This window comes from Perca flavescens, chromosome 3, assembly GCF_004354835.1.
Source record: "Perca flavescens isolate YP-PL-M2 chromosome 3, PFLA_1.0, whole genome shotgun sequence".
In the NCBI taxonomy this organism is placed as follows: Eukaryota; Metazoa; Chordata; class Actinopteri; order Perciformes; family Percidae; genus Perca; species Perca flavescens.
In genome coordinates this window covers 32597092-32621699 of record NC_041333.1, presented here as the reverse complement: position 1 = coordinate 32621699, position 24608 = coordinate 32597092, and the positions used below count along the sequence as shown (strand labels likewise).

Below are 24608 nucleotides of genomic sequence, written 5' to 3'. Positions count from 1 at the left end.
AAGACCTTTCACATAAATTAGGTTGTAATTTGTGTAGATGGCGACATAAGGCCATAGCTGTGTGTGCGTGTGTGTGTGTGTGTGTGTGTGTGTGTGTGTGTGTGTGTGTGTGTGTAAGTGGTTATGTGTTTTTGTCAGCCATCAGACAAGATCTACCTCCAGACCCCCCCCATTCCCACCGGCAGACCAATAGCCCCTGTTTGGACTACCACTAAGAACTCCACAACTGCAGTGATTAGAAAACGCATTACTGTTGATCAATTAGGAGCCAAACGCCTCCCTTAATAATTGATGGCTCTACTGGCATTTTACACACACACATACACACACACACACACACACACACACACACACACACACACACACACACACACACACACACACACACACACACACACACACACACACACACACACACACACACACACGGTGCCGTACACATGCACACACAGGCAGCAGACACTGTTAGTGTGTGCCTGGCCAAGTGGCAAAGAGAGACAGTGGGTGATCCTCAGACCCAACAAACGCAAGGCGCCACACTGTATTGACAGGGCCGCCTAGTCTGAATGCCTGATTAGGCTCTCCGGGGCCCCTTTGGCGCTTACACACACACAGACACACAGTCACACGCATTGGACTCCATTAGACAAAGACAGTGTAGTAGGTGAGATAGACTCCACTTAAGCAGCACTATCCGTTTCCCTCAATCGAGCCACAGAGGTGTGTTTGAGCCAGACACCCTGGCTGGGCCTTAAGTGGACACAGAGGAGCCTCACACACACATATCACACATGCACACACACAGTTGTCTTCTGCGGCTTCAATGCTACAAGTCATCAGCACTACAAGTTATCAGCAGGCATCGAGTGAACATGGTGTACACACACACACACACACACACACACACACACACACACACACACACACACACACACACACACACACACACACACACACACACACACAGGTACGGTATTGCACACACAACCATGCACTTGGCAGCTCCTTTGCCAGCAAAGGCTTCAAACTAAGTGAACTACAAAATACAGTATGTTAGATATGTTTAGAATATATTGTGAATATATTACATCAGGTATTCAATTTTTAAGCACTGATATATTGTGTTTTCTTTGTTCTTCCAGACTTTAAAGACAGGCCTGACAATGGTGGGTAAAGTTGTCACCCAGTTGGCCGGCACACTACCAGCAGGCACGCCGGACGAGGAAGGCACACCTCACAGTGCGAGCCGCCGCAGCCCCCACAACCCCGGTGTGGTCACCATCATTGACACACATAGTGTTGGCGAAGGACAGGTCAGTCAGGTGTTTTTGCTTTTGCTTGGTATTGTTAATGATTTAATAATACTGGTTTTGTATACTGTGATTCAACTTGTAATATGGTCATTACGGGCATTAAGAAAGCAGGAAGGCATCTTGGTGTGGATAGTCATGGAAAAGTCATGGAACTTTAGTCAATCAAGGCAACAGTGAAAAGAGATATCAGTCAGGAGATAGCAATTTAATTAGTCTTATTCACAATGCAGCAGTAAACCCACCGTTACTTTTTGTAGTAAATTTGTACAAACTACACTTTATATTCATTTCTGTAATACTTGATTGCGGGTATTATTGTTGTATAATCAAATCATTACTGATTAGACCTCTACGTGCTTGCAATTCCCCCGAACTGGGCCCTTTACATATAAAAAACACAAACACACACGCGTGTTCACACACACAAACACACACATACACACACACACACACACACACACACACACACACACACACACACACGACCGATTTGTTCTTGGCTTTTTGCCTCTCTGGTCTTGTCATGTGTGACCCAGGTAAACATAACTTTTGCCTCTGTGGATTGGTGGGAAACAGGAAAATCTCCAAGGTTGGCTTTTTTTTCTGTGGCTTGGACACACTTGGGTCCATTCACCTAACTGCACAACTCGCTGAAAGGTGTGACTTAGATTTTCTGCATATTTTAACAGCCAGCTTTCAGCCGCAGCCATGTCTGTTTTAGCAGTGCTGGTAGGAGAGACGCTCTGTAAACAATCTTTGTTGCTATGTAACCTCAGGTGAAGCTCAAGGCTGAGCGAGTGCACCATATGTCAATAAGGTCTTAACATTCAATTTAGCCATTTTTATGAGGGATTTACAATGTGAGTGAGAAGTAAGTTTAGCCATATGTATTTTTTCTGTTACAATTTTATGGTGAGAAAATTGTAAGTTGTGAGTAGGGGTGCTCAGAAGAGCTGAAATTGGGTAAGCTACATTTGGGTGTGTGTCATTATACACCTATATATATTCTACACAGACCCACCCAGGTACATATACCTAGATACAGAAAGTATACATACCAATATAGGGGTCTAACCCTGGTTATGGTTTGAACCATGCCAGTTGCCTTCAGCGGGATCTCCCTTTAACATTTAAAGAAATGCTAAAAGCTTTTATCCCCTTAACCATGATTAATCACACTGCAGTAGCTGTCACATTTTTAATGAGGCGTGTTAGCATACATAGTACAGTGTGTCAGTGATGTATTCACCACACACACGTTCACTGCTTTCTCCTTCTCTCTTACACATTGAATGTAGCTGCCCTGTAGCCAGTGTGTTGTCTTATAAGCTAGACCTAAGCCTTCAGAAGCAGGCCTGCACTCTGTCACAAGCCGACACACTGTAACCGTACACTGGCCATAAACACTGACTAGGCCTGGCAAGCAGGGAGGGGAAAGCTAGGAGCGGAGGAGAAATGGATGGTGAAGGGGGAGGAGTGGCAGGGTGGGCGGGCAGTAGAGAGGGAATTAAGATGGGGGTTGGGGTGTGATTTTTGGAGAAATAGAAAAAAGGAAGAATATGATAGAGATATGTTCCTGCGTCAGTGTGGCAGTCCTGGATATTCCCATGTCTTTCAGGCTTTGAAACTCGTTATTTGGAACAGCAGCCTCATAACACACAGGCACACACTCCTCTGTGTAAGGGGCTCGGTTCTCTGGAGGACACTCTTGTTTCAAAGGGCTCCAGCAGGATTCCCTCACAGAACAACATTGTCTGCATGCATTGTAATAAAAGTGATCTGCTTCATGTCACCAGCCTCTTTCTTTCTTTGTATTCCTTTTTTCTTTCCCCCCCTGCTTATTTTCTTGCTTGGAGTCTGGGATTAAATCCCTTTAGTTTTTAGGGGCTGTTTCTTGTTTTGACTAGTTCCTATTTAAAATGCTCCGCCAGCCTTCCTGACATCGTTAATGCAACATTGGGGCCAAATTTAACCCTGTGTATATGTTCACTCTCTCTCACACACTAACACTTGTGCACAAAGAGGCCTCATGTCTGGTCTTATTTCTAATCTCTCTTCGTGACTAAAGGGATTTTCTGCCAGCTCCTGATCTCGGCTCAGCCTTTGTTTTATTTGTCCCAGTCTTGACTACAGACTTCATACAGAGATTTAGGAGCAGCCTCTAGTTGTGCAAAGTCACTTATAATTTAATTTTTCTTAGTCAAGTTTCAGAAGTAGCAAGCCAAACCCAGATTTGATGCCAGTTTCTGCCTGTTTTTAGGAAAACCCGCTGTCATGGGGTATTGTCAAAGCCACATGTGACAAGCCACATTATTGCCAAAGTAAATTTGTCCATATTCTTGTCTCTGTTGTTGGCCCATACCCCGTCCACACTGGTCTCAGAACAGTATCTTACTGAATCACCCACAAGAGGGCAATGACACATTCAGAAAGGAGTTTAACTTCCAGCTATTACGCTATGGGGTGATGTCAAAGAACACTGCGTACGGTGATGATATCGGACCAAACCAAAATGTGAAGAGAAGTCCTTGAGCAGGGGAAAGTCCCGTTCTGGGTTCAATCTTCTTATTGTTAGAAAATGATTTGGAGTTTGTGTGTCTGTGTGTCTGTTTTTTTGTTTGTGTGTGTCTGTGTCTGTGTGCGCACTCCAGGTCTTGGTGAGTGAGGACTCGGACGGAGAAGGAGTGGTGGCTCACTTCCCAGCCCATGACAAACCCATATCCTGCATGCAATTCAACCCCAGTGGTAAGACACACTCGTAAACACACACACACACACACACACACACACACACACACACACACACACACACACACACACACACACACACACACACACACACACACACACACACACAAACACACACACACATTTTTGAGGATGGAGCAAGAGCTCTCTAAGCAAGTTCGGAAGACAGGAAGCAGGAGAGGGATTACACTTTCATTCAAGTGTAACGTGTGTGTTTGGCTCACATGAGGCCTCATCTAGTCTTTTAGGCCTGGAACAGCCAACTCACCCAAATGTATTCATACTGTATAATACACAACAAACGTGTTCAGCCTGAGTTTCCCCAATGCATGTCTTTACACCAACCTTTAGAAATGGGCAACACAAGCAGGTCAGGCATTGTGTCAAGTACAGTATAGGTTGATGCTTGATATCTCCATTGTTAATCTACACCGAACCTGTATCAGAATAACAAATCAATAACATTTGTGGTTAATGGAAGAGCCCCCCAGTACTCATGTACTGTGGGGACGGCAACATAAGTCAAAGTCAAATAGCAGTAGATGTACTGATTTTACAGAGACTTTAGTTAGGACCAGCTTTAAATGTACGTAGAGCTCAGACATTTGTCAATTCTACAGTGTCTACAGAGTAGTCCAGTCCACGAATGTACTTCCAAATGCATTGAGAACATACAGTATAATTTGTTGCTTTAGGATTTTGCTTTTTGTATCTTAATTCAGGCTAATAAATACTTTTGACCTCTTGCTGTAGCCCTATAGTGAAAGTGCCAATTTTATTTGTTTTTTTTATATCAATGATCATATCATTTCAAATTAAACAAACCCACAGAAATACTTCAAACCAAAATGCAGCAGGGGCAGACAACCAGTCTGATGGTATTTAAAATGTATCTCCACCACATGGCGGCCTTTATGTCACCTGTACTTATATCTTCACTAAAACAAAGGTCTTTACATGTTCACCTTACTATGTGGCATTCACACAACACAATTGAAGTATGGTATTTTGTTTTCAGATTAAGCTTTCTGGTCAACAGTGAAACATTCTGTCAGTGACCAGTGGAGGTAGTGACATGTACGACAGCCAGAGGAAATTCTTGTCCCACATCGCCCCCACCCCACTCCTTTACATTATGACGGGGCTGGTCAACAATGCAGGTCCCTGTACACAGAATGGCAGGAGCTGGCAGCTTATTGTAAAATAGTTACAACAGCATTCATTATGGTTGTGCTTCATGTTTCTTTGTTTCTACACATATTTGTTCTTGTTGTATTTGTAGGAGTTTCATACATGCCCCATTTACATGGAATAGCTAGGAATTGGAGGCTATATAGTAGGGCTGTCTTTTTTTAGCCCCCGATCAGATTTTTAAAATATTGAATATCTGGTGATACTGTATCCCGATCTGATACTTGTATTTGTCTAGATAATAGAGCTGATCACCGTTTTTTTTAAACACAGTAACTAAAAGAGGTCTTTCGCTTAATACATTTGACTTAGTGCAGCTAGCATTTTTGTAAAACTTACATATAAAATCAACTTCTACTCAACTTCTGGTGAAGAAGTTACTGATGTAAATGATCAGAGTAAGGTAATTGGGGTGACTGCCAATCCCTGATCAGGTAAGAAATGCCCAAATCGGCTCCGATCTGATACTTCCTGATCGGGACATCCATTAGTTGTAGATTTTCTTCTTTTACTCATTTCTACAGTTTTTGTTAAACGGGTCTGTGTCCTTGAGACAGCTGAAAAAATTTAAGATATTCACCTTTTAAACTTTGTGCTGATGTATTCTGTGAGTGCATTAATCAGTGTCCATGTCCATCAGCTTTCATGTGGAAATGTTACTCTCCCTACCTATATTTTAGTCTGGCATCTCCTTTTCCACTCATCTTCGAGCATTGCTGACCCCCAACCCCACACATAAAGGGACAGTAGATGTAAGTGTGAACAGGCTACCTCCTCAGACTGTGTGTAAGCTTGTCTGTGTTCTTTTTACTCCTATGGCGTGCGTGCGTGCGTGCGTGCGTGCGTGCGTGTGTGTGTTCATGTATTTCACGCTGTGTGTGTTGTGCGTGCATGTGCAGTTAATAAAGGAGCTGCTGAGAGATGGCTCTCACCCCATGACCTCCAAGCCCCAAGAATCCTTCACTTACCTAGACTTATGACTAAACTCAGCAGCTCTGTCTGAGCAGGAACAGGATGATATTGCAGACAAGGACAGACAAGACACAGTTGTCTAGACCCCACCTATTCCCACCCTCACCTTATCAAAAAAACACACAAGACTAGGTCAAAACCTAGTATGTAGCTGGACTGTGTATGGTCATTGTGCTAAAGTGAGCAACACAAGACATATAACTTGAGTAAATCACGTCCACAAAGTAGCTTTGAATAAACCATTTAGTTGGTTGCAGACAGGTACATAAACGCATGAATAACCAGCAATGTAGATGGAAGCATGCGAGGTACAGTACAATGTCACTGGCAGTAACTGATGAGCAAAACAGAAAAGCACATTTCTTAAATCATCCCAAAAAAATGTAAAGCCCACTATAATTAAGAAATGGTTCATGAAACCAACCTTTGTATTAGTGTGTGAGTGTGGGCCCCTCTGTGTGTCTGGAATCAGTTGGCCTTTCCTTATTTAGGTCTAAATAGTTAATGGTGTCTCTTCTTCGTGTGTGTGTGTGTGTGTGTGTGTGTGTGTGTGTGTGTGTGTGTGTGTGTGTGTGTGTGTGTGTGTGTGTGTGTGTGTGTGTGTGTGTGTGTGTGTCTGTGTGTGTGTGTTAGGTTGATATTTTTCAATGAGAGATGTCGGCTCTTATTGATTCATCTCTTTAAAGTCACTAGATTACTTCAGTCAGATACATTTTTATATAAAAGTGGTATTTGTCCGTATTTTTTTTTTTTTTAACATTCTAGCCAGGTTTCTACAGTCTCCATGTTTTCTACAGTCTCAACATAGCACAAAACAGTACACGTGGTAGTTAGTTTTAGTGTACTGGTAAATGCTGAGTCAGCAAGTGGACAGAATCCCCTGTGACCCTTTCCATGGAGCAACGTCAACTTCAAAATTTAATTTCATCAAAACTTTCTGACTCATTTTATGCGAGCCAAGTACGAATACATGTTAAAGAAACCAAAACTACACCGAAAGTGTAGCGAAAAATTACAGATTTCCCCCTTTTTTCCATTGCAATTAGCGCTTTTAATGAGATTAGGACCAATGGAAGTGTAGAGACTCCCCTTTTCCACTCTTGCAATTGCAGGACTCCTTTCAGCACTTATTCATTTTTATTTCTCAGCTGCCTGCTGTGGATTGTCCCATAATTAGAGGCCTCTTAATTTGATCAGAGCCCAAATCCTGACTGACGGGTTCATTGGTCTTTCTCTAAGTGAACTCTTTCAAAGAAGTTAGCGGAAGTGGCTTTCACTCAACTACCTTGCTGGCCCTACTGAGGCTCCCTTCACAGTGGTCGAGCTCAACATGGCAGAAACAAGAATGATAGACTTAGCAGGAAACAATGATATGACTCAAACAGAGCCTGGAAAGCCCTGAAGTTTTGGCTGGGAAGAGTTATGTAAGAAACCCCAGTGGCTTGTGTGTGTTGGAGGCTCTACAGAGGGCGGACCAGTGGCCGCCAGCTCTTGGTGTGGCGGCTGGCGCTTTGCGGCCCTTCGGTGAATCTGTGGATCTATTCCTAGTGGTGTAATTAGAGGGACGCAGATGAAGTGCAGTGGCAAAGCGCTCTCTTTAACAGCTGCAATGTGTGTGTGCTTGTTTTCTTTCACGTCTCGTCCTCTTCACTCGTCCTTAACGATCCTTGACTTGATTATTAGGTACGACGCCAAGGTCAAAATACACTCATGTTTTGATGGCAGAGATATTGTCCAACAACTTGTGCATTACTTTTGAGTGTGACTGGCACTAGAGGGAGTGATTGATCCAGCAGCCATGCAAGTCACCACCCCCTGCACTTCATTCTTTCAAACCTCTTTCTTTACAGTCCTACTCAGTCTGATATGGATCAATGCAGTGAAGAAGTATTCAGATCCTTTACTTAGTAAAACTAGCAACACCACCCTTTAAACATATTCATACGTTTTAGTCCTGCATTTAAAACTTTACTTAATAAAATGATATATATATATATATATATATATATATATATATATATATGCATGCAATTGTCATTGCACAGAGTACAGGTACTGAGACAACAAAATGCGGTTTAACCTATAACCAGAAGTGCAAAAATCAGTATCACAACACAATATTATTACGATTCTTTGGACAACAATACAATATTTACGGATATAACAAAGTCTGCCACAATACGATTTTGATTCAATTCAGGGGTCTGCGACCAATACGAGATGATGCATAAACCCATTTAACACAATCAGTTCCATTTATATATATTTACAAAAAGCAACTAAAATATGATTTGATAATTTTATTACTAAGCTCTTCTAGACATTTAAATTAAAACAAACTACTCTTTTTTTTTTTTTTATAAAAACAATAAATATAAAGTGGGAATTTCAAAATAAAGGCCCATCTAAAGATGACTATATGTATCACTATTTTAACTTTGTATCAATAATATTGGATCGTTGAGGATTGAATCGATATATTGATGTATTGTTACACCCCTAGTTACCAGTTTCCACATCGGTGGACAGGAACTATAATGGTAACTCAGAAATGTGGGCTTGGACAGCCTCTCTTAAAGACAACATGGTGTACTTGGGTATCGTTGGGCATGGATGTTCCACATGCATAGAACTGGAGCAAGCGGTTAAACCGAATAAGTCAGTTATCTTGCTGCCTGTACTTAGACCATAAATCACTCAAATAAATTGTATTTAAACTGGATGCAGTGTACTTACACCCTTGTGCTGTGAAGAATCTCTTTCATTGCCTTTTTCAGTCTCATAAAACACTACAGAAGCAGAACTTGATTTTTATGCAGCCGTTCAAATGTTCTGAATATGGAAGTTTTGAATACCCCATCAAAGAAGCTACGTAATGGCAGTTGAATCAAGACTGAATCTCTCCCCACACGGAACTGTCCCATAAACCGAATCCCTGGTTTAGTAACAGGACGGTCTAATGAATAGCCTGGCCCGCTGTGCCTGACCATTGAGGCAGCTGTGCCGTGAAGGCAGCTCTCCATGGTGTAATAACTCTGTCTCTCCATCTTACTGATGTGTGAAAGAAGCCAGGCCGTCGCCGAAAAACCCTGGACCCACATGCACATGTTGAACACGAGGGGAATTCCCACACACAAGCAGCTTCGCTCGGACACACATTTATAGCCACACATTTAGCATGGATTGAGTTGTGTCTTCACACCAAGATTGTAATTAGCACTCACAGCCGGCTCTGATGTGATTTACAGCAGCTACTCTACAGGCCTCTCGGTCTTGAGTCTTTCAGTCTTTTGACTGGGGATACGATGGGATGGTCTTCCTATTCTGGTTTTCTGTTAGACTATTGTAATGTTGGGGAATGTTTTTAACAGTGATAATACGTTTTTAGAGATGTCTTTGTTAAAGAAGTTGTCAGAGACATGGGTGGTACCTCAGCTATGTTTTACACGCAATGACGTGGTCAATGTCAAAATGGTCTGCAGAGCAGAACACTCTCTGAAGTAACTTCAGAAATGACTTTTATAACTTAAATAGAGAACCGAAACAGCAGTCCTTTGCCTTAAAGGTATAAAAAAAACAATGTATAGAGTAATGCAAAAGTAATCCCTCTCAATCATCAATTACAGTATGACCCACTAAAAGTGTGTGGCCATGTCTGTATCTGCAGAGACCCTACCCTCCGCCTGTATTTTCTCTTTTCTTAATTTGCTGTATGTGAGACATTTCTGGGCATCACCCTTTTGGCACTGGTTGTGAAGACTAACTCTTGTTATCATAAAGACAACTAAACCTATGAAATGGTAGAGATATCAGCTGCTCATGAAAAGGTGCAATTCAAAGCCAAAGAAATCACCACATGCACCCGGATCCAAGAGGTGATCATATCCATCCAATGAGAGCAAGAAACACTAGATAAACACATTTTCATAAAACAGCACCACATTTTGAAGGCAATGAATATTGAAGGCAGATTGCGTACACTAGTTCAGTGTAACAAAGTAGAGAGGGGGTTTCAGGAAAACAATACTGTAAAATGAAGAATAGAATTCATCTGGAAAAAAGTAAGTGGTTACATGGCCAAAGCTAAGGAGAGTAATTGGGTTGGCCAGTGACCATGACTCAGGGCCTGTGGAAAGCTTGGCTGAGAAGGACTCACCCCGGTTCCCTCCTTGCCCGACACTCAACAACACACCAGACACCTCAGCAGTGTGGAGTCATTCACAGCCCACACAGTGCGGTAACATGCAGGCCATTTGTAACTTCTTTACGGGATGTGTGTAGGTGGGTGGCTCTGTGGGGATGAGGTGAGTTGCTAAGTTTCTTGTTCTCATGAATTAAGCACTGGTTCGTTTGCACTGGCAGCAGTGAATTACAAAAATGTGCAACCTGGACTTAAAAACTTTTAGTTTACAATTGAATCATTTTTTATTATTTATACTATTATATCGTATTTACAAATTCAAAACACAATAGCGTTTAGTATATTAACATATTTAGACTTAAAGTGTGAAATCTGCCAATGGCCCACAAGGCTTGCAATGTTTGCACAATAAAAAGTTGTTGGATTGAATAAATAACTTGCTGACCTGTAATATCAGCAGTAAATACTAGCTGAAAAGGATTTATCCCCCAAGCCTCCCGGAACAGCACTGGGCTGAGATATGGTAGCATAGTGGGCACACTTGGTTTTGCAGGATCAGATGACGCTCACTGGGTATACTTTTTGCCATACACAACTCTTCATGGCCCCAACAACGTGGATGCCTGAAAAGCTTTTTCCAGCAGTAAGAACCTTATCGTAGAAATAAATGGGGCACCATTGGGGAACATAGTATCTAGTTTTTCTTTTTAATACAGCTATTCTGTCCTCCTCTAACTTTCCAACTTGATGCTGGTCAATTTACACACCCTGTTAGGTCTTAACTAGCTTAACTGAAGCATTCAACAATCCTCCATAAAAACAACTAAAAACATTATAAATTCGATCAAATTCACCTTGCAAATATGTTTCAGGCGAGATATAATATATTCACAGTACTTACAGGCATATGTAACCCAAACTTCAAGGAAAGAAAAGCAATGAACTGTATGTCGTTACAGCCACCATGCTTTTCCACACATGCCTACTACCCTAAATGACCCCAACACAAATGTTATCCCACACTTGTTGTACCCTTTTTCTATCAAAACTAGTGTGTTCATGCAGGAGTTTTAAACATGGGTAAACCTGCTAAAAATAGGCGATAAACGCCTTTCCCATTGCCAGTAGGCGAGTATGATTTCCTATATCTAGTGTATCACATTTGACGTCATGATCACGACGGAGTAAGCAGTAGAAAGCTGCATGGAAGCCGGTGAAATTTCAAAGTTGTTGCTTCTTCTTTTTAATATCTGTTACTTATTTAAACATTTCATCCACGCCGCAAGAAGCATGAAACATGTTTTAGTCTCTCTAAACCTCGGTGTCAACTAATTTTGAACACTGTCTGAGCGCTGCTTTGGCGGAGACAGACGGAATTTGTGGCCTGAGGTGATGCTGGATAGGGGTGGGGATTAAGCGTGTCCACCCGGGGTGTCATGTTTCCATCACTGCCGATCGGAGCTGGAACCGATAAATACCCGTGACTACTGCGGAGTCATTTATCCCGGGAATGAATGCCAATTGAAACCTTTGCCACTTAAGACAAAAGCTAGATTTTAGTGGATGTTAGTAGGTTTTTTAGCCAGTGGGAAAGAGGCTCTGTTGTTAAACACACAGCTTTCCTCCAGTTTTTTTTCTTTTAAGTAACTGGACAATCGGAGCACTGTACAATCTTAAATTTGACCAGTGGCTGTGAATGCTTAAATAGTTGGGTCATCTATAGCAGTTCCGTGACCGTGGAGAGGAAAGGTTTGTTTCTCACTGGATTTGTCATCTATGAAGGTTAAAGAAAGAAATTAGCCGGGGTGCCCCTCTCAAAAATGTGGGGAAATTTTTTGGGAGCCCTATATCCAAAATGGCTGCCGTCAGCCTAGCTGGAAATTAACTTTTTAATGGTTTTGCCCACAGTACTGCATAATACATGGTTTCGGAGTCTATTTGGGTCAAGAAATTCATAAATGATAAAGATTTATTGATTTGACCTATTTTTGACCTTCAAATTCAAGATGGCCGCCGATTTTTGGCTCTTTAAATGTCATTTTTTTCAAAATCGTCAAAGAGCCTTAATATTATGCTCAAATGAAAGCTCTGCTCATACTGAGTGCAGTTATGGACAGCAAACATTAAAAAATACACATATGTCATCAGATGTCTGGGTTGGAACCAATGAAAGAGAGGAGATTATTAGGGCCCGAGCGCCAACAGCGGCGAAGGCCCTATTGAAACTGAAGAAAGTATTATTATTTTCTGCAAATTTATCGCCTTTTTGAGGGGCTTAACATATTCAAAAACTCACCAAAATTGGCGGTCTCATTAAGTCTGGTGAAAATGTACGTATTTTAAGGGTTTCAGGGAATAGGTGCGCAAAAATGGCTCACTAGCGCCCCCTACAAAGTTAAACAAAATGGAGCCCCTGCAGTGTGTTTAACGTAGACTCACGAAACTTGGTGCACATATGTAACATGTCAAGATGTACAAAAAAGCTTCATTGGAGCCATACCCTAAACCCAACAGGAACTCCGCCATTTTGATTTCAAAGTTTGAAATTAGTGCAATTTTGGCCATTTCCACATGTCGTACTTTAACAAACTCATCCAAGAGATTTCATCCGCTCAACTTCAAATTCGGTCTGTGCCATCTTAAGACCTTAAATGGTTGATAGAATGATTATATAGAGTATTTCACACTGTTCCTTAAGGTCTCCTAATGGGGTATGTAACATTGGTTGGGCTGAAAATGGCCTGGTTGATATTTTATTGGCCCTTATGCATGCCTGTGTTTTGGCTCTATTTGTAACAAGAGCTTTTCTTCCAAATATGGTATGCTCATGAATATTTAGATAATCTCCCCGCTGATTGGTTGAGCAAATCGCCATACACACACATTAGAGATGAGACCGCAGGTCTCATATTCCAGGCACTGCAATGTTTCTTTACCAAATTCACTTCTGAGACTTTTTTATGCGAGAAATCAACTAGATATTAAGCTCAAATATGGGCCGTTTCACAAAAATTGATAGCTAATTGCAAATTTGGTAAGAAGTGTCGGACTTTAGGAGCCCCACACTGTCTGACGAGAAAGCGGCAGCCTGCTGGGAAATTGCACTAATTTCAAACTTTGAAATCAAAATGGTGTACTTCCTGTTGGGTTTAGGGTATGGCTCCAATGAAGCTTTTTGTACATCCTGACATGTTACATATGTGTACCAAGTTTCGTGAGTCTGCGTTAAACACACTGCAGGGGCTCCATTTTGTTTAACTTTGTAGGGGGCGCTAGTGAGCCATTTTTGCACGCCTATTCCCTGAAACCCTTAAAATACGTACATTTTCACCAGACTTAATGAGTCCGCCAATTTTGGTGAGTTTTTGAATATGTTAAGCCCCTCAAAAAGGCAATAAATTTGCAGAAAATAATAATAATTCCTTCAGTTTCAATAGGGCCTTCGCCGCTGTTGGCGCTCGGGCCCTAATAATCTCCTCTCTTTCATTGGTTCCAACCCAGACATCTGATGACATATGTGTATTTTTTTATGTTTGCTGTCCATAACTGCACTCAGTATGAGCAGAGCTTTCATTTGAGCCTAATATTAAGGCTCTTTGACGATTTAAAAAAAATTACATTTAAATAGCCAAAAATCGGCGGCCATCTTGAATTTGAAGGTAAAAAATAGGTCAAATCAATAAATCTTTATCATTTATGAATTTCTTGACCCAAATAGACTCAGAAACCATGTATTATGCAGTACTGTGGGAAAAACCATTAAAAAGTTAATTTCCAGCTAGGCTGACGGCAGCCATTTTGGATATAGGGCTCCCAAAAAATTTCCCCACATTTTTGAGAGGGGCACCCCGGCTAATTTCTTTTTTTAACCTTCATAGATGACAAATCCAGTGAGAAACAAACCTTTCCTCTCCATGGTCACGGAACTGCTACAGATGACCCAACTAAAAGGGATTTCATTCGTTAACATAACTGAACAGAACTCTGAAAAGTTTAAAAGAGACCGTGTAAATGCAAGGGGCTTACCTCTCCAGCCTCACTGTCTGCCTGTTTGCTCAGAAAGGGGATTAAGTGCTGATCACAGTCCCAAATTCTTTATCAGGAGATTGTGAACAGGAGCAATTTGTTTAGGGGCTTTTTAAACATGGCATCAAAAGGGGCCTGGTGTTGAAGTTCTTTATAAGCTGCTGTGAGAACAGGTTTGTCCCATGTTGGAAAACCACAGACAGAAAACAAAGCAAAGGTTTTAGGATTCGCTGGGAATTTGGATTAGGGGCAGTAAATTGGGGGGGCTTTTGCGGATGTACTCTTGCAGGTGAAGTAGGACCGGAGACATTTTCACCTCCTAATGCCGCTGGTTCATCCTGTGTTATACCCATCGGATGGCCTTCTGACGTATGACAAAATAAAAACCTCTCCCTCTTCTTTTAAACAAATCCAGCTGGAAGTGTGCAAATATGTAAATGCTCCATAAAAAAAAGAGACTTAAGTAGTGTGTTTTCCACTTAAGGTGATGAAAGAACAAGCCTGGAGCTCTGCCTTCAGAACAGTCACGCTTTGTGAACTTGACCGCTACGGTGCCTGTCCCTTGTGTGTCGGCTCAACTTAAAAGCCAGGCAAGTTTTGCCCTGTTAAAAAGAGCCGCCGTTCCAGCGTAGTAATATCAAACTAATGGCAGCTTCTTAACTAGGTTAACCACACGCACACACACACACACACACACACACACACACCTATTTTCATATCTATTAATATCTAAGTGCTTACAGGTGGTCTGCCTGTGAAGCGCGTAGAAAAACACAACCCTTGGTTTCAGCCGGGTGTACATCAAATGAACCGTAAGCACCTTTCCCCTCTTTTCCTCTGTTGTTTTCTCTGTTTTTTTTTTTTGCAGCCTTTACCCTCCCTCCGTGCCCTTATTCCTTTCTGGCCTTTTTTCTTGCCTGTGTCCATTCCTTCCTCTGTAGAGGTAGGAGTGGATGATGTTCAGGGATTTAACAGAATTTTGAGAAACCTGTAAAACCGAGAAAGGTAGCAGTATGCCAAATTTAGTCACCTCCTCTCTTCTGTAGGGACTATGCCAATACTCAACTTATTTTTCCGGACACAAATAGTATATAATACCTGCTTAACTAGGCCTACAATTCCTGCACCTTTTGAGTGCGTAAAGCTGTTATTGCAGGGAAAACTGTCTCGTAGCTTCTGTTCTTGCGTTTTAAAATGCCGCTTCAAATTGCCCTTTTTTGGTATGGCCACGCTCCCATTGCAGATAAGACAGACTTTTAGTTTGAGTAAACAAATAAAAAATTCTCCTTCAAGTCTGAATTAAAATGATACGTTTCTGATGTTTTGGCCACTGATATATTGGTAGTTTGAGATAACTCCGCTACCTATTTGATCGCATGGACACATCTCTAGTTAGACACTGACAATGAGCAGGGACAGCGAGTCCCAACACGCCTAGCAACAACGGGACAGTACCCAACATGCACAGCCAAAACCCTAATTTGATTGGTTGTTCAAAAAAATGTGACCATTTTATGGTCACCAATTTTTGAAAACCATTTTTCACAAATATCTATGTTGGTATCTACGTTGGTATCTGATACTGTATCTGCCTAAAAAAAAAAAAAAAAGTTGGTTAGGCACTTTCTAGTCTATAAAGTCTCTGACGCAACATATAAACAAAACCTTTAATTAGAAACCAGAAAGATAATAACACGTGCAAACCTGAATAGACTCCAATGAAATTTCCAGCTTAAAGCAAAAGCAGTTTGTGTTGCTAATTCCCGAAATAAATATGTAATTAGTTAGACAGCAGCCTATATTAGAGGTGGGTGTCTTTGGCTTGTTGGCATCTGTCTAACCCTAATGCCTACCCTGCTGCACAGTGGAAATAAAACTGCTCATATATTAGTGTGGTGCTCTGGTGGTGAGAGGATTTGCGGTGCGCTCTCCTCCCTCCTTCAATTAGCACTGTAGCGATTAGCTGAATTTGCACTGGTTAAGAAGGGAACACATGCCTATTAATCTTTCACTTTACTTATGTAACATCAGAATATTTTATTGTTTGAAGGCCAAACTCTTGGCACGCCGCTTAGGTAAGTCCTCAAGAATTCTTTTCTTGACATCAACAATCAAAAGAAATTCCATTTTAAACTTTGAAAGATAAGAATAGATGCAGATGGATTGGTGGGTAGTAGAGGTGGGTGGATGTGGGTAGATAAATGGTCGAGAATGGATCCTTTCTCCTGGTTCTAAGTACCCATGGCAACACTAACACTTTGGTTAGCGGTGTATATTAGAATGCATAGTTGAATATGTATTGTGTATGCCCAGCATATGTGTAAGTACATACAGACGCAGAGTTCTGTCCTCCCGCCCAAATTGGCAGCGCCGAAGACAAAGCTTCGTTCTAAGATGGGTACTCTTTCATTTGTTTGTTGGGCTCATTTGCTCTGAAGTTTATGCATCCTGGTAACAGTAAGTCCCCCAAGTACTCCATCTTGTAAGCTTTATGCCTTCCACATGGTTATAATTTGAGATTTTCCTGATTTTTCAAAGCTTTTTTTGAGCCTAGTGTTGTTAATTAAAAAGTGGACTAGTTTTGTTGTGGCCTTTTGTGTTGCCAAGTAGGGAAATCACCGCCCTCTTTGTTGCTCTCTCCATTTCCATCTTCTCTCTCTCTCTCTCTCTCTCTCTCTCTCTCTCTCTCTCTCTCTCTCTCTCTCTCTCTCTCTCTCTCTCTCTCTCTCTCTCTCCCCCATCCCATCTGCCTTTGTCAAGAATAAAGCTAGCCCAACCACTTTGTAAATGAAACATCCTCCCACTATTAATGGGATTGAGCAGATGTTTTGTGTTTGGATGGTCAGAGATGGGACAGTAAAGCCTGCAGCATAACAAAACAAAAAGAGTTTTGAGAAAGGAAAAAAATAAAAAAACAGAAAGCAAAATCAGATATTTATGGAAATGATTATATCACTTCCCATACGGACGCATGTCTCGCACACATGGCAAATTAGAGGTCATCCCTTCCAGTTTAGCGCATGTCTAAGTGTGTGTGCCAGCGATTTTGGTACTAAAACATCGTAAATAACACTGTAACCCCTGGGACGAGGTGTTATAAATAGGACGTGTCAAACCCTGCTCCGGCCAGCCTCTGGTTTCCCTGAAACCCTCTCTTTTCACCCGCCGAGCGGCTCAGCTCCTTTTTAATTTGGCCATCCTGCGGGCTAACCGACTGACGCCTCTCGGCGAGGGCCTCTGTATTTCAACAAGGCCACAAAAGCCCCAGTCCTCGGGCGCTCGCGCTTACAAAGCTCTCCAGCTTTTCTGAGCTGTTACTTTTTTGGAGCCCAGACTCTACCATCAGCAGAAGAGAAACGCCGGCCCCTGCCAGAACACAGCAGCCAAGTCTCAGAAACCCAGGGGCCAGACACTCCAGCCACTGGGTGGGCGGGGCCCGACCAAAACAGAGAGAGGAGGAAGAAAGCAAGAAAGAGTGGGGGAGAGAGGGTTCGAGAGCGAGAGGAAGCTCCCAGATAAACAGACCGCAGCGCCTCAACTCCTAATCACCCTGCGCTTCCGTTTCCAGACTCTATAATTAGAAGGGCCCCGTCCCTTTTTTCTCTGTATTCCCAGTTGACGCAAATGCTTCTTGTGGCTTGGCACCTCGTTTGGGGCGTGGGTTTTCAAGAGTTTACAGGCCCTGGGCCTTAGCTCTCTGGCTTTCTGGTCGCTCTGATACAGCATGAATAGCTAACCACTGTCTTAATGCACACTTCACTTGGCTTCTCTTCTGCTTTCCTCCCTCCACCTATGATAATCTGCATGACCCCATCGCTCAGCCACTCTGTACCTCCCTCATTCCACCTCTTCATCATCTTTAAATATAACTGTTCTTCAGTCATACACACTTCTTAAAGAAAAAAAAAAGAAACCTTTCAACTCTGAATGAATGTGCAAAATTTTGTAGCACATTTGGCTTTTTTTTTTCCAGTGAAGGGAGTGTTTTCCATCTTCCTCGCACGTGTTGCTGAATCCTTTTAATCTCATGCCATTCCTCCTCTTTTCACATTTGACATGCCACCCAATAAAGCCCGGCCACTAATTAAAACCTACTGCAGCCTTCACGTAAATGATTCCATGGGGGGAAAAACTCAGAGGAAAATTACTAATTACTTAAATATCATTTATGTCTGGGAGTCGTCAAAAAAGACAGAGGTTTGGACATTTTATTCAAATCTTACACTCTGTATCAGTGATGCGGTTCTAACATTTTGAGTTACTGCCCAACCTATGGGTTTGTTTGTAACATCACAAAAGTCTTCTGGGATGGGTTTTTGGGTCGCGCTTGAAAAGCAGAGCAGCGTTTTTCCTAACCGAACCAGTTTAGATCTGGGTTTGTTCTGGTGTGGTTTGTTGAGCATGTTGTTTATGGTGAGGGCCTATAATTTCTGGAGTTTGATGGGCTTCAAATAAAACGGGACCAAATGAATGGGCCTGTCAGTGGGGGTTACACTGTGGGGGTGAATCTCAGTGTGTGTGTGCGCGGCACACACACACACACACACACACACACACACAGATACAGGCACCCATGACCATACACGGATGTATGAATACATAGATTTTCTCTTTTACAGACACTCATCATCTTGTCTGTCCGTGTGGAAGCACACGACTCAAGCCCTGCTTTTAACCAGACCGAGCCATCATGCGAGTGACTGGCTGCATTTTATGACAACAAACGATAGCTGGCTTTGCTTTAATGGGCTGGCTTGTTTGTTTTAAGTGCACAGTAATTCTGTCATGCCGTCTAGCATGTGTCCTGTACAGTTGGTAGTGTTTGCTCCCTTTGTGTGAGCTGCTGGAATGAAATACAGTTTTTGTATCAGTTTACCAGTGGCAATGTTTAAACACACTGGCACAATTTAGAGTCTCTTTAGAGAATATTTGGTCAACTTTGAAAGGAACTTAAAGGTAGAGGTTTTTGTTTTCTCTAAGCTTAACATAATAGATAAAAATCTAAAGATTTCTACTGAAGACTGGGAGCAGATATTGAAAGATATATATTTTGATTTGACACGTTAATTAATCATCACTTACAATTTTGCTAGTGGGTCTTAAAGGACAAATCTGTAAGTGATCGTGTACTGAATTCCCACTATTCCCACTAGGGGAGCCAGCCTACTGCTTTTAACGGATAGTCACTAATCACTGCTGCTAAATCTTACATATTGTTTTTCAGTTTATATCTGAAATTGTCTTGCATTGCCAGACCTTCCTCCACAGCGCTGCGGAGGAGGGTCTGGCTTGTCCACACAGCATTCCGGGATGGGAGAAAAACGTGCTCTGGTTTATCGGCATTTCTTTGAACAAATCACAATTGTTTTGGGCAGTGTTAAGCGCCGGACGGAGCCACGGTGCCGCTGCAAAATAGCCTCGGGAAGGAACTTGTTTTGGTGGAACATGCACGAACGTGCCACAGAAAACTCAGATTGGACAGACAGTCTAGCTAGCTGTCTGGATTTACCCTGCAGAGATCTGAGGAACAGTTAACCATAGTCCTCATAAATCCACCGGAGTTTAGAACGGCAACACAAAGAAAGCGGAAGGTAACGGAGATCCGGCCGAAAAAAGAGGGACATCCGGCACAATTTCCGGCGGCACCTGAACAATCCAGGAAATGAAACGTTGTCGATAAAGACTATACCTCAAATGATTAGATTACAAGGCATCACATTTTTTAGATAGGGCTAGTGGAAGTCTAGGCAAGAAAACTGGCATCTGAAGACAGCATGTATACTGCAATTTAAGTTTGTTTTTTTTTTTACACGATTTTGCACCAGCGATTTAGTATGCCACTTCAATAGAGCTTGGGGACCCACAAGATTATCAGAGAGAACGTTATTTTGTGCCTAAAATGAGTCAAGTTATAAAAACACTTGGTCCTACATTTTCCATAATGCAACTCAAGAGCGTCTTTACATCATAACCTCTCTGGCTGATAAGTGCCCACATCTTTCAAACTCTGCTGACCCATATTGTAACACAGGCTTTTTGTCATAAATTTGTAGTTTCTAAGACCAATTTGAGATAGCCTTGATGATGTCATCAAGGGGCATCGAGACGAGTCATATATAAAATCTTTATTGTGACACATTGCAGCACATTTTTCCGTCTGTTGACTGTGGTCATTGTAGCAATTGCAATACCTATTAATACTATTATTTGTTCAGCTGTTATTAGGGACACCGTACATTGATAAATCTAGAAGGACCCCAGACCCCCAAGTTATTATCTGTAGTTCCTGGCCTGATGTTACAATAACCTCTTAATAAAAAACAATTACTGAAATAGGATACCTCTGTGTTAATGCAGACATTTTTTACTAAACATGGCAGCAATAAGGACCACTAACAAATCCTAAATGAAGCATAAAATACAGAAGCATGTTATAAGTAAAGAAAACAACACATTCATGTGAAAGCAAGCACTACACATAAAATACTGAAACAAAGACCACAATGGACAACAAACGGTAGCAGTTGTGATCACGATAACCAATTTATGTTGAAGCCAGCTGTGGGAGTGATTCCTAATGTTGATGACTGCACTTTTTTTTTTTTTATCGTAGGAATGCTGCTGGTGACTGCCGACACTCTGGGCCACGATTTTCATGTCTTCCAGATTCTCACCCACCCATGGGCGTCCTCACAGAGCGCTGTTCACCATCTCTACACCCTGCATCGTGGGGAAACTGAGGCCAAGGTCTGACACACACACACACACACACACACACACACACACACACACACTCTACAACCATCAAGTTGTTGAAGCAGCTCTAAATTGTCATAGGCGTTTACATTGAACAGTTTGGAAAATTAATTTAACTTTAACCTTCATTTTCACTTCCAAATAAGTTATTCTTTATAGATAGTATGTTGCCAGATCAGTTGCTGCGTCCAATCAGACTTCTATAAAACAGAAAAATGAATAAGTGTGTTAAACTGAACTTATAAACCATTTTTGATGTTGGTCCCTTTGCATAAAACAAAAGGCTCTACACAAGAAATAAGAGTTGTGAAATAGTTATGACACCAAGCAAAAGCATTAGAATCCATCTTTAAATAAGGGGGATACAGGGGCCACCCACCCGTCGACCTCTAGCCTTCGACCTCTTACCCCGCGACGACGTCTCATAACAACAACACCAACATAAACATGCATCCGTCCTAATCATGGATGTATTAAAGGTGCAATATGTAATACCGACAGCTAGTGTTTAAAAAAGTTACTGCCGTACAAATTCAAATTACTGGAGAGAGTCGTCTCCCCCGCCCCCTCCTCCCCAGACTCGAAGTTCACGTTGGTTGCCAGGCTGAGACTGCAGCATCCACAACAACGTTGCTAAATGATTGTCTCACATAGTAAGACATTACTTCACAGCACAGCGGAGCAGCTAACGGTAGATGCTGGCTATATTGAGAGTCATAAAAGCCCGTGCTCACGCGGAGCTCTGTACCCAACTGACAGACACACCTTTTCGGCTTAGAATTACAATAGGAACCGCCAAAAACCCCACAACTTCGCCGTCCTCTCCACACGCCAGACAGGCACACTTCCTCGGCTTAGAATTACAATAAAAAATTACCACTACCTTGCCGACTGAACACACTTCATTGGCTTAGAATTACGGCAACAATCGCTAATCACACTGCAAACTCACAGTCCTCTCTTTCCAATTTACAGCCCCCCCCCTCGTGGCTTAAAATAACTCACCTTCAACTGCCTGGTCCTCCGGTAACGTTAGCAGTTAGCACGGTTAGCGTGGCAGCGTTAGCCAGGACTAGCCAAGACCAGTCGGGATCACTTTACTGGCTGTGTCTCAATTGTTTTTGCGTGTAATCAACTCGGGTACTGCAGCTATATAATTCAATGTGAGTACACAAATGTTGAAATGACATAAAATGCCTGTCCCTTGTAGCCGTGATAAATTAGCCTGAAGCTAATGCTTACCTGTTCAGGAGGAAATTAGCCAACTCTGCGTCCTTTTGGGCTCTAAGCTGTCTCCATCTTTCAAATACATCTCCAATATTTACCAGGGGGTTGTTTATTCTCTGGTCACGAAACTGTTAGAAACATGCCAGTTTTTTTTTTTAGGTCGGTAGAATCTTTCTCCGTTTATCCGGTTTGTTTGTTTGCTGCTTTCATGGCTGTACTAACGTTACAGCTGTAGCACGCTGGGTTTACGTTTTTACAGGTATATCTGGTAACCCGGGCCTGGCTGACAAACTGGGCAGTTGATAACAACACACAGATCAAAACATAAACATAAATTCTGTCACGGAACGGAAATTTCAAAATAAGAAAATACTGGCGTTAGCATTGTTGTGTTGTCAGAAAAGATAGTATTTAAACTTAGCATGTTTCCTTAATATTTGATGACGCATTGGGGTCATTTTTTGATTTATTACAGTAAATATATTACATATTGGACCTTTAAGAGAACGGGTCTAACCTCAACCACACGGCGCTGTAGCATCGAAGGTAGCATATAGCTAGCTAGCTTGTGTTTGGTTTCTGCGTCTACTGTGCAAGCATGCTCTGCCTCTTTTTCTCCATTTTTGGTGAATTCCTGTAGCAGAAACAGCACCACCTATAGGCCTGGCATACGAAGTAGCGTGTTGAGTCATTTACAAATGGATCTGTTTGGATGCTAATTTTCTTAGAATGATGCCAGGGAAGACGGGGAAAAAACAGATTGTTTTAGTACGTGTGGACGTGGCCACAGACTGACAACAGAGAGCAACACAATGATAACAGTAATGTCGAGCAAATACCCAGAAATACTGTGGTTTTGCTGTGCCAGCAGGTAGCACTCTGATTATTGGCAGGCGCTTTAGTTTACAACAAGACATTAATCCATCATGTGCTGCTATTTTAACCGTCATAGGGACAGTACTTGAACATTAGAACATTAGCAACCAAAGAGCATGGACCAGCATGCAAATGGCTTCAATTTAGATCAAACCAAAGCCTCTCTTGTCTAGTTAGCATTATTTACTGGCTCTCTTCCTCTTCCTCCACCACACATCATGACCCATGCACTGCTAGATGTTTTCCTGACACAATTGAATCAGGTGTGTAGAAGTTGACAAAGAGCAAGTATGTTTATCTAAAGAGGGATTTATCCCCAATGGCTGCCTTATTTCCTGTCAGTAGTAGAAGATCCAAAGATCCTCCTCTCAACTGTCCCATTGCAGTGTTTTTCTTTGGGCCTAGATTAATTTCCTTCCAAACCACACACACACACACACACACACACACACACACACACGCGCACATTTTAAAACAGAGACAATTTGTGGGAGAATTCAGCCATGACAAGTTAAGAAAAACATTCAACCACCGTTTCCCCAATAACATAACAAGAACAAATCATTACATGTTCCAATCTCTTTCCTCTTTCCCCCTCCATTCTCCTCTGTCTTGCAAATCTAATAAAAGGAGGACTTCTTTTTTTGTTGTTGTACATACCGCTTCTGAATTGTAGCATTTGAGGAGAACATCTTTGAAAAATTGATGTGTTCTTTGAGGACACACATTTTGAAAATACTGGCTCTGTTTGGTTTCCTTTTTAAAGTAGTTTAAAATGTTCTCACACAGGGATTCAAGTTTTCCGTTGCCACAACAAATTTTCATCAATTGGATTCCAGAGAGGCCATGAGATAAGTGTAGGCTGAAATATAATTTTAACTTCAGAGGACAAAACCCAGAGCTGGCGTCCTAGCACTTAATCCATCTTTTCTGTCAGTAGGTGGCGGTAATTAGCTGCAATTGGCTCGGGACCGGAGTTAGTGAGTACCGATGCCGTTCTGGCTCATAAAGCGAATAACTCCTGAAAAGTTGCGACACGTTCACTCACTCACTGCCCTTAAGTAATTATTCCATCCTTTCTGAAACAACATCAAACTTACACAGAAACGTTGTACAACTATATGATTGTTTTTATGGTTGCAGTTTGTTAAAAGGAAATCTAATGGTAAATGGCTGTCTAAACTACTGATTTGTCCAAAAAAGTAGAAAAAAAGATCCTGGCTCTCAAGGGCATCAACATCCCTTAAGATAAGAATCTCTTCTATTGTAGTAACCTTAATTGGCTTAGTATGACGTTATGTCATGCATGGGACTGTTTATTAGCCTGATAAGGTTAAGTTGTTTTGATTTAGAAAATG

General features: G+C 41.8%; 1 protein-coding gene across 1 annotated transcript in view; it reads left to right on the top strand.

The window, feature by feature from the left end:
- The window catches only part of bcas3 (BCAS3 microtubule associated cell migration factor), a 347258-nt gene that overhangs the window by 39669 nt on the left and 282981 nt on the right, over positions 1–24608 (top strand). The window contains exons 12-14 of the mRNA XM_028572947.1: positions 1143–1313; positions 3965–4058; positions 21005–21138. Coding sequence (XP_028428748.1) covers positions 1143–1313; positions 3965–4058; positions 21005–21138 — 399 coding nt within the window. The remainder of the gene's footprint in view (positions 1–1142; positions 1314–3964; positions 4059–21004; positions 21139–24608) is intronic.